The sequence below is a fragment of the Phaethon lepturus genome, unplaced genomic scaffold, assembly GCF_000687285.1.
Source record: "Phaethon lepturus isolate BGI_N335 unplaced genomic scaffold, ASM68728v1 scaffold51141, whole genome shotgun sequence".
NCBI classification, from domain to species: Eukaryota; Metazoa; Chordata; class Aves; order Phaethontiformes; family Phaethontidae; genus Phaethon; species Phaethon lepturus.
The window spans coordinates 1-9,501 of NW_010520831.1; the positions used below are offsets into that span (position 1 = coordinate 1).

The 9,501-nt window shown below is 49.9% G+C and overlaps 1 protein-coding gene across 4 annotated transcripts; it reads right to left on the reverse strand.

The window, feature by feature from the left end:
* Positions 1-1,679: 1,679 nt before the first annotated feature.
* RGS4 (regulator of G-protein signaling 4) lies at positions 1,680-8,095 on the reverse strand. Of its 4 annotated transcripts, none has more exons than XM_010297505.1 (6): positions 8,066-8,095; positions 7,734-7,954; positions 4,822-4,926; positions 3,772-3,833; positions 2,853-3,019; positions 1,680-2,306 (listed from the first exon to the last, which is right to left on the reverse strand). In XM_010297505.1, exons 3-6 carry the CDS (start codon positions 4,914-4,916, stop codon positions 2,055-2,057), a joined length of 576 nt encoding a protein of 191 aa, XP_010295807.1. In that variant the 5' UTR covers positions 4,917-4,926; positions 7,734-7,954; positions 8,066-8,095; the 3' UTR covers positions 1,680-2,054. The 4 variants fall into 4 exon arrangements, with proteins under 4 accessions (XP_010295807.1, XP_010295808.1, XP_010295805.1 ...); XM_010297506.1 differs by having other exon boundaries at positions 8,055-8,095; XM_010297503.1 differs by lacking the exon at positions 8,066-8,095 and adding an exon at positions 7,408-7,614 and having other exon boundaries at positions 7,734-7,781.
* Positions 8,096-9,501: the final 1,406 nt, after the last annotated feature.

The following is a 9,501-nucleotide window of genomic DNA, read 5'->3' on the forward strand; positions in this document are numbered from 1 at the left end:
GGGCGGCAGCTCTGCACTTGCAGGCTTCGGGCCCAGGGACAGGTTGAGCTCTGAGCTAACACATTTGCAGCGAGGAGGTGCTCCTTTACATTCTCCCCTCCAAGGCTGCCAAGGGGGCCTCATGCTCACCCCAGCCCCTCGGCAACGATGGGTGGTCCCTGTGCTGAGCTCGCTGCCAGGCACAGCACGGACCCCAAAAAGCACAGCAGCCCCCAGGCTCATGGTGCCAAGGGTATCTGAAGGATATAACGGCTATTCCATCCTTCCGTAATTTGAAACAACATCTGAGTGAAGCCATTTGTAAAATGGCTTTTTAGCATAAAATTGACTTGTTAGAGTAACCTTGGCCAATGAACTGCAACTCCATGCATTTTCTTTGGTTCACACAATGGCATTCTAGAAGGGACTAATGAAACATTTTTATTTAGAATATAGTCCTCATTATTTAAATATCAATACAGTTTTTGCAATAGTTATCAAGAGTTCCCAGTACCAGGGAAAAATAAAACAGCCACATGCTTGGCTATGTTCAGAGCTTTAGCAAGCCTCTCCATCTCCTAGCTGAACATGCAGGGGTGGTATGTGTCGGTACAATCTAATAAATACAAAATAAAGCAAACGTCAAAAGAGATGTTTCTCTGTGGGCCTGGACGTGCCTACCAGAGAACCACGGCCTCCTCTGGCCATGTCAAAAACCCCAGAGCAAGGAATACACAGTTGTCAAAGCAGCAATATCCAACTAGAGAGACCAAGGGTTGGAGGAGACTGTCACTGAGAGCCACTGGACTGCTCAGCGCAGGCAGTCCCAGCTGCTGGCTGGCGATATCCACTGCTGCAGCCCAAGACAGCAAGCCCTGCATCTATTCCTTGTGACTCCGACTGCAGGTCAGTGTCAGTCCCAAAGCCCCCAGTGAAGGCCATGTCTAACCACAGTGATTAAAAAGTAATTTGCCTTCTGGCAAAGCCCTGGAGCAGTAATGAGACTGACACATTCCTCAAACCATCTTCAGGAAAAAAGTGAGTCATGCTGCTACTGAATTATAAACTCACATAAATATAATTTAAAAAAAAACCAAAACCACGACATTTTGCAAGTACTCCCAGGCAGGGTCTTTCCTTCCCAGCTGTTGTGGTAGTGGTCCTATTCAATCACAAACTGCTCCGTACAAGCCAGGGCAGGCAAACCTGAATTTAGATGGCACTCCCAGAGTTAGTAACATATGCCTGCCAGTCTGGGAGAGAAGGAACATGTTTCTGTTCTGCTCAGCTAGGGTATTTAACCTGGAAGCATGAACGATGCAATAATATATGAAATAATGAACCTCTCCCAAAATAATAGCTCTGTACAGCCCTAGGAAAGATCCTTGGCCAGCATAAACTAGGTGCTACAGAGGGAGAAGCAGCCAGAGGAGAGAGCTTCCCTGTGATTGTGGCTGTGGTGATCTAGAGAGGCTATTTGAAAAGTTTTGGTCTCCCTTCAAGAAAGAGTAGGAGCTCTTCCTATGCCTGGTTACTGTAATGCAGCACAACCTGAGCTCTGAGCAAATACTACTGAAAGCCTAGACCTTTGGGAGCTATATGAACAGCTAAGGACCAGAGCAAGTCCTTTTCATCTAAGCTTTTGCCGATTAGAAAGGGCAGATCGCAGTCCCCAACGCCTCCCTCGGCTTCCTCTTTCCCCTGCTCTGTGCTAGGTGTCACACTGCAGCACTGCAAGTCTGGCCCCTTGGTGGGTAGTGCTGGCTCTGAGCGTGTGCCCCCACCGCCCTCCTGGGCTTGCAGGGCTCGCCAGAAACACAGCGGACATGCAGTGATGGCACCCAGCTTTCATGTCAGACACAGACCCCAGGGCTCCTACGCCGATGGAGTCAGAGGAGGGTTTGCTACACAAACTGAGCCTGGCTTGGGTTACAAATGCTGGCTGCAGCATGACATGGGATACAACCGGGACATTAGACAGCTATTGGAGACAGCTCTGTTGCTTCATGCCAATGAATGCTTTTGCTGCCCTATATTCTTGCGAGAGCCCAGCCTGCTCTTGCCTTGCTGCAGGTTCAGGCGCACGGAGAGATAATGTTAGAGTTGCAGTCTAGGGTGTGAGTGTGGCTTCTTTTGCAGTTTTCGGGCACGCAGCCAGCACCAGGTGGGCTGACCAAGTCCAGGTAGTAGGGGGACTTGAGGAAACGGCGGTAAGAATCCTTTTCCATGAGGGTAAATATTTTTCTCTGAGCCTCATCAAAGCAGGACAATGTAGGCTCCAGCATATTGTGGCTTGTCTTCTCCCGTGTGCATGAATCCAGGTTCACCTGTGGGTCAAAGGGACAGCATAAGAAGAATCTGTCCCAGAATTGGCTAGCATAGGTAAAGGAAAATCCAAGCATCTCTTCACCAAGACAGTTTAAGCTGTCTTTGATGGGCAGTGGTCTGAAATGGCCATTGGACACCAATGGCCATTCTGCCTTGGCAGAATCTGTCCAGTTGGATACCAATGTGTCTCTGCTGCCAGATGAACTGCCAGGGGAGACCGGCACATATTCCTCTGGGATGCAGCCAGCCAGGAAACCCAAGCAACTGCACAGGAGCAGCTGGAACACTAGGAATCATAGGCCTCTCGGGCTTCTCCTGTTTGAGTGTGCACATGGGATGGCTGCGTGGTTGTAACTAAACCCACTTTCTCTCTATCCAAGTTTGATATGAAAGCAATAAAAATGACACCATTTGCTTGCTAACTTAACAGAGAAGCAGCATCCTTCAATTCTTCTGAAACTACCAGATCTCTACTTCCCTGTGCTGCTGGCCTAGTTCAGGATTTAGGGTGATACCTTTGCTCAAGAAATGTTCTGTGCACATACCTCTTTTGTTGCCTGCACTGAGATGAATTCATCATAGATCTTTCTGGCCTTGGGGCTGAGCTTGGCTGGTGACTTGGTTTTCTTGTAGTCCTCACAACTCACCCAGAACTCGATGTTTTCTTCACTGTACTCAGATTTGAGAAAAGCACGGAAAGCAGCCAGTCCTCCTACAGATTGTTTAGAGGAAAACCAGATCAGGTAAGAGTGTTTGTTCCTGGATAGTCATACCCATGAACCCTTGCAGACAACAATTCTGCGTTCTCCTTCCTAGAGCTGAATGAGCAGCTCCCCTGGGGATGGCGGCCTGCCTCCATGGCAGTCGCTCATGCATGCTTAGGGAGGCTGGAATTCAGACAGGCCCCATGGGGATGTCACACGTGGGTCCTCAGCTGCCAGCTCCCGCACTGTGACCTTCGGTGGCTCAGCTAGGAGAACACAAGCAACTCGTGTGTTCCCAGGAGGCCCCGAGGAGACAGCCAACACACGCCACAGAGTCTCAGGCCATGGGAACAGAGTGAAAGAAACCTCAAGGACATCAGTGTAGCCTGAAATCAACGGGAAGACAAAGTCTCCTGTGGGCTCGGCTGCAAACAGTTTCTCCAGCTTTTGGTTCTTGTTTAACCCACTGTTAACTGGGTGCTGCAGTCTTGCCCTCCCCTTGCACAGGGCTAAACCAGCTGCCTTCACAAAAGGGACAGCTCAGCAGTAGGTCGAAGCCCCACTCATGATAAATTGGGATTGTCCCTCGGATCTGACAAAAAGCACCGTTCACCACCCCTCCCAAAGGCCTGTGCAGCCAAAGGAGCTATTGTGTGCTGCTAAGAGATAATGTCCCATGCCCCCACCAGGAACCGCTCAGCACACACACTTTGCAGGCAGCACCCTCAACATCTCCAGCAGAAAGGCCCTCTTTACTTACTGTCATGATGGATCAAGTTTTCCAGAGAATCTGCCCACTTTCTGACTTCCTCTTGGCTAACCCTAAAAGGAGACAAAGGGAAAAACATATGAAAGATTTAGGGTGAGTACAGAGAGGCCAAATTTGTTTTTTTGCTCAGCACCATTGGAGAAATCTCGTTCCCTGATTCTTGTCAGAGTATACATGAGAGGCCAAGAAGCAAATGTCTGCTTGCTTTACAGAAACCCCTAGAGATCCCAGATCTCATCTACAAAAATTCCGGTTTGCAATCCCTGTCACTAGCCACGGGCTGAAAAGGAATTTTCCTGGAAAAATTGTTAGGGACTTTGTGTTTATTTTGTGACTAGCTGCATTTCTTGATGGGGCATGGACCTGGGATCACTCTTACAGGTCATATCAGTGAACTCCAAAGGGCTGATTTCTTTAACCTGTCAGGGGAACAGTAGCTATACGGAACCACGAGAGAGGAACGTGGGAACTAGAAACACCTGGGGAACATGGGAACACATCCTGCATCATTCTCCCTACCATACCAGAACATCCTAGGGCTCATCTATTCCAGAAGCATACCTTGGCCTTTGGAGTCCTCCTTGGAAAGGACACCATCTACTTGCACCTCAGTGAGAGCAGTGATACCCTGACAGGCTGCTCGCTCTGCTTTCTGTGTCAATACCTCTGTGCACCTGTGTGGACCATTGCACAAACTCATCTCAAAGAAACAGTGATGCTGATTCTGTAATGTATCAAGTCACATTGGGTCCTGTGATGGCATTATTCCCCTGCACAGGAGACTGCACAAGTCTTTCCATATGTGCACATGCATATTGAATCACAGAAGTGTTGGCAGAAAGGGACCTCTAGTTCAGCCTTCTTCATGGAAAGGGACTATCAATACCTGAGGACTATTGCCACTCTAGATTCAAACACGCAGGTGTTCAGGAGGTACTGGGAAGCAGCAGCAGAAACGCTAATGAAGTTCAGCTCACTGAAGGAGTAAACAACATGTTGCAGCTAGCCTAGGCTTAACTACATGGCGGCATCTGCTCTTACCTCTGGCTTGAAGATATTTTCTCCTTCTTGCCCTGGGAAGAGCTGTAGTCACAAGAGTCTGACTTCTGCAGCAAGAAGCCCAGACGATGCTTCATGTCTTTGGCACTGAAAGAAACAATTCACGAATGGGATGAAGATAATGTGTTACAACTCCCTCAGCAGCCTCACTCACAATAAGCTCCTTCAGCATTATTCAGTGACATGAATGCAGGTCACTGCTAGTGACTCCAGTGCTGACTTTCCACTCCTCGTGTAATGCACATTGCTGTTGCTAGACAAATACAACAAAGTCAATGAAGACATTTTTCATGTTCAACAGCACCATTTTTTTGCTGAGAAGGTCATCAGCCTGGAGGCAGGGCTGGCAAAGGGGGAGAGGCTGCTGTTTTCCTACTGTTTGTTTACAGTTAAAATATTGTGACAGAAAGGCATCACCATGCTGTAAATGTGTCACTTCTCCCTAAACTGATGTGCCAAGCTACCAGGGTCCAGTTCTTACACACTTACTAATCCCTTCCTGCAGCCCGTGCCATCTCCCGACCTCATCACCCGACTGGAGGAACAGCAGGGCCTTGCCAGGCCACCCCACCAAGCAGCTCCCCGTGGCACAGAGGGAAGGGAGGAACCGAAGGGCTGGGGACAGGACCGTGGGGTGAGATCAGGGGATGAGCCAGGAGCTTTACCACAACCAGCCCACGCTGACTGCAAGCTACTCTCTTGCTCCATGGCGAGCTCCTACAAGGATACATGCTTAATTTTGTTCTGCTTTCCAGCATGCTCAGGACAACCATTGCCTGACAGCAGCCTCTAGATGTGCAGCTGGTATTGGCCTCAGCACCCCTCTGGACTTCCTTCCAGTTTAAGAATGAGGGGATGGGTAAATCAGTCCTGCTTGCTCAGGGGTGTAAGGCCTGGTCTGCTGCAGGGTGCAATGATAGTGTCTGCAGGAAATTCTTCTCCTGCTCCTCAGATCAGAGCCTGGAAAAGAGCAAGAGGTTGTGCTGCAGGGCTGAGCTCCAGCAGCCGCTCAGCCTCCCAGCACGGCTCCTTGCTCCAGCCACAGCACCCTGTCAGCAGTCCCGGCCATATCTTATCTCACTGCTTGCTTGTGCTCATCGGTGTTTCCTTAACAACTCCCACACTGGGGTGAGGGCGAAGGAAACTCATAGCTTAAGAGCAGGGTGCGTGTGGCCAAGGCCAACATGCAGGCCCTGCCCAGGCAGACGCGGGGTACTCTGCGCTGCCAGGCTCGGGCTGCCTCGCGCTGCCGTCCTGCCTGCCCCCGAAGACAGAGACCGCTCCGGCCTGCAGCAGGAGGAAACAGGACACTGCTGCTTGCAGCAAGTCCTGCAGCTTTCTGGGACAGAGGGATTTTCTTGGGAATCCTGGACAGAGGTGGTTAAAAGATGGGGACTTTTTTTTCTTGCATTTTTTCAAATCTTCTTTGACCACTCCCCGTCAATTGCTTCTGCAAATTCAGGGGAAGGGTGTCAATATTTTTTCCTCACATTTTCAGCATTTGTTTTCAAATCCAGCACAAGCCGACAGCTTTTTCTCCCAGCTAGGAGCAGGCTGAGTCTCAGTTTGTACTTTCCCAGCCCTTTCCCATTGCATGGCCACTGGGTAGCAGCCTCAGGAGCGCTCCTGGGGGCATGAGCGTCCAGAAAGGTAGCGCTGCGCCGTCAGAGATCCGTGCCAGTTTGCATGGGCTGGATGAGCAGGGAGTTTTGTGGGGCGGATGCCATTCTGGGGATGTAGGCCACCCTGCTGGGGGTCTCCAGGCCCCACAGCACCTGAAAGGGAGTAAGACCCCTCGGGAGGGCTCGTGGCCACCTTGCAGGCATAGAGACCCCCTTACGCTGGGCTGTGGGCCAGGCCAAGCTGGCAAGGGCATGCTTGGGGGTGCGCAGGCTCCACGCAGCCAGCACTGGGATGCCTGGCTGGTACCGCACGCCGGGATGCAGGCAGATCTGGCACCCACGGCAGGGGTACAGCTCAGCCCATCCTGGTCGACACCACACAATGGGAGTATGGCCAGCCCCACACTGGCCCCATAGCGCTGTGCGCCAGGGGCACAATCTGACCTGGTGCCTCACCATTCGTACACGCCCGGGGGATACAGGCTGACAGCCAGGTGTCAGGTCCTGCCAGGCTGGGTTTCTGCATTTGGGATGCATTGTGAGGAATGACCCTGAATTTTTTTGACATCCTGTCTGCCTGGCTTCCTCCTCAAAAAAATCAAGAAAAGAAAATTCAGTAGAGAAAGAGGACTTACAGGAGAAAAGCAGTGCAAAGCTTGCGGCAGAAGCAGATGACAGGAATATCAAAATACAGCAATGCTAAAAGCTGCTTGTTTTGCTGATGGGAAGGATGGGTTTCCCACAGCTCTGTACAAAACCTTTATGCAATTCTGCTTCTGACTAACAGGAAAAAAAAAAAAAAGCCTGTAAGCAAATCATTTGTATCTAATCTTACAAAAAAAATCAGCACTGAATCTGCCACTTCTGCTTCAGACACAAAGTGCAACACATCAGCGTATCTCCAGGCTAACAAAACCATTACCAGATGCTCAGAAACAAGCATTACCTTTTTAAGCAGGTGGCTGGCAGTGCAGCGAGTCCCTTGCACATCTTGCTCCCAAGGTTTGTTCTGTATTCCAGGAAAACCACCAACACAGGAGGCGGCAGAGGCTGCGTGTGGGTCCTTCGCTGCCTGCAGAATTCAGCCTCGTCTCTGAGCCAGCTGCGCTGCCTTGGCTCTGTTTTATAGCCTAGCCCAGACAGCCCAGCAGCACTCTGTGACCCAGTCAGCAGTCAGCACAGCGGCAGCACCCGTCCCCTTTTTGTCCACCCAAGAGGAAGAGAGTGACGTATAAGCCAACACAAAGGAGTGAGTGGGATTGAAAACCTTACCAGAAATGAAGCTTGGTGTCTGGCTGCAGAGGTGGGTTCTTTTAAAAGGGCGGAAAAACCTTCAGGGGCTTTCCTCTGTTGCAAAAGGTGGAACGGTGCAGATAAAAGCTGGAGATTTTCAGAGTGGCACAGACAGTAAAAAAGGTCAGAGAATAAATTCTGGAAAGTGAGATGAGCTTTGCTGGTTCCTCTGTTCATTTTCCCCTTCTATTTAAAACAACCTGGGGAAAACAAGGGACAAGAATTTTAAACACAAAAGGTTCCCGTAATCCCAACAAATGCAGAAACCAGAGCTCTAAGGAAAGACGAAAGCAAATTCACCAGGCACCTACCCAGGCAAATGAGACAGTCCTGTTTTATTCATATTTGGGGACATCTCATGTACATGTGTAGGAAAAAGAAAGACAGGAGGCTGACAAGACGGCTGCCTTAGATATATGGATATCACTGCAATACCTTACTTCCCCATTTGCATAAGCCCCTAATCAAAAGTCAGACCCTGGGACTCGGGAGTCCCTGAGCCCCCAAGGGAAGATGACTAATTAAAACAATAGGCATAACTGTGCCTGCCCAGAGAGGACTTTGCAGCAGCGTTGAGGCTACTCTGTGCTAAAGGATGAATCCGTGAAACACCTGGCTGTGGGGATGCTTGGTGGTGACTGCACCGCCTGGCTTTGCCACAGTCCCAAGGGAGAGCAGAGTGACTCCAGCTACACCACTTGTCCTCAGCCCTTGGAGGGTGCAGAAGGCAGTTGCCCCTCTGAAGAGAGAGAATTGGCTGATACTTATTGAGTCATGGCTCAGCACAGGCTGTACCATCATTATAAAAGAGGGGAAAGCTTTGGGCAGACAGACGTGCATATGGTCTGATGCACTTCAAGTCTTGCTCCCGCTGTGAAATAAAGAAGCTCCAGTTCAGCAGCAGGCTGTCTGCCCACGCTACCCACTGCTGCGCTCCCTCTCCCCAGAAACCTTTGAATACTTTGCCCACAACCTGCAGAAGTTGCAGGGTAAGCTTTTCCCATCTGTCTCTAGAGCCTACAGCCAGCAGCATGGAAGACCCAAATCCCAGACTACTTTATCTCCCTTGAAATACTGCATCCTCTCAGATCATTAACCGTGCTGAAAGGAAATGCTCTAATTATCTTTAAAATGCTTTTGTACGAATGTGACTATGCTGTTGCCAAACCTGAGGCAACATGCCGGCAAGTCCTGCACTGTTTGGACTAAAAATCAGCTCCACTGCAGGGCAGTGTAAAACTTTTAACTGCGTGAATCCCCTTGTGTTTTCAGCATTGGTGAGTTGACAGCACTTGGGTGGATCTGTAGGAAGCGACTGAGCACTGGCAGAGTTGGTGCCAAAGCTCTCCAATGTCTTCTGTTTGGGGAGGAGAGAAGCCACAGGGCAGAATATGGCCAACAGGAAAAAACTTAACTAATTAATTAATTACATTTTAATCTCAAGCTTGTGCATTGTTATTGCTGTTCGTGTGCAACTGCAGCACATTCATTCAAGCAATTCAGGAGCTCAGCTGGCCCACACAGTCAAGGTGGCTGCAAGCTCTAACCCTGACCCTAACTCTGGAAGGCAGAGCCTGACCTCCTGCTCAGGAAGCTCCAAAAGGCTGCTTACTACAGCAGGGAATCTCTGTGCAGAACACAGAAATTCTGCAGTTTCTCTGCAAATTGGCGTGTAACCAGATTTAGGAATGTCACATATCTCTGTGGATTGTAAGCACGTTCGCTGTGTGGCTCTAATGACACTTGA

What these genes read in the sequence shown, in the direction of transcription:
- RGS4 (XM_010297503.1), bottom strand. Translation starts at nt 7,451, where the DNA reads ATGTGCAAGGGACTCGCTGCACTGCCAGCCACCTGCTTAAAAAG. An exon ending in AAAATATCTTCAAGCCAGAG is followed by an intron (nt 3,834 to 4,821) that starts GTAAGAGCAGAT and finishes GTCTCCTTTTAG; the next exon opens with GGTTAGCCAAGAGGAAGTCA. An exon ending in AAACTTGATCCATCATGACA is followed by an intron (nt 3,020 to 3,771) that starts GTAAGTAAAGAG and finishes AACAATCTGTAG; the next exon opens with GAGGACTGGCTGCTTTCCGT.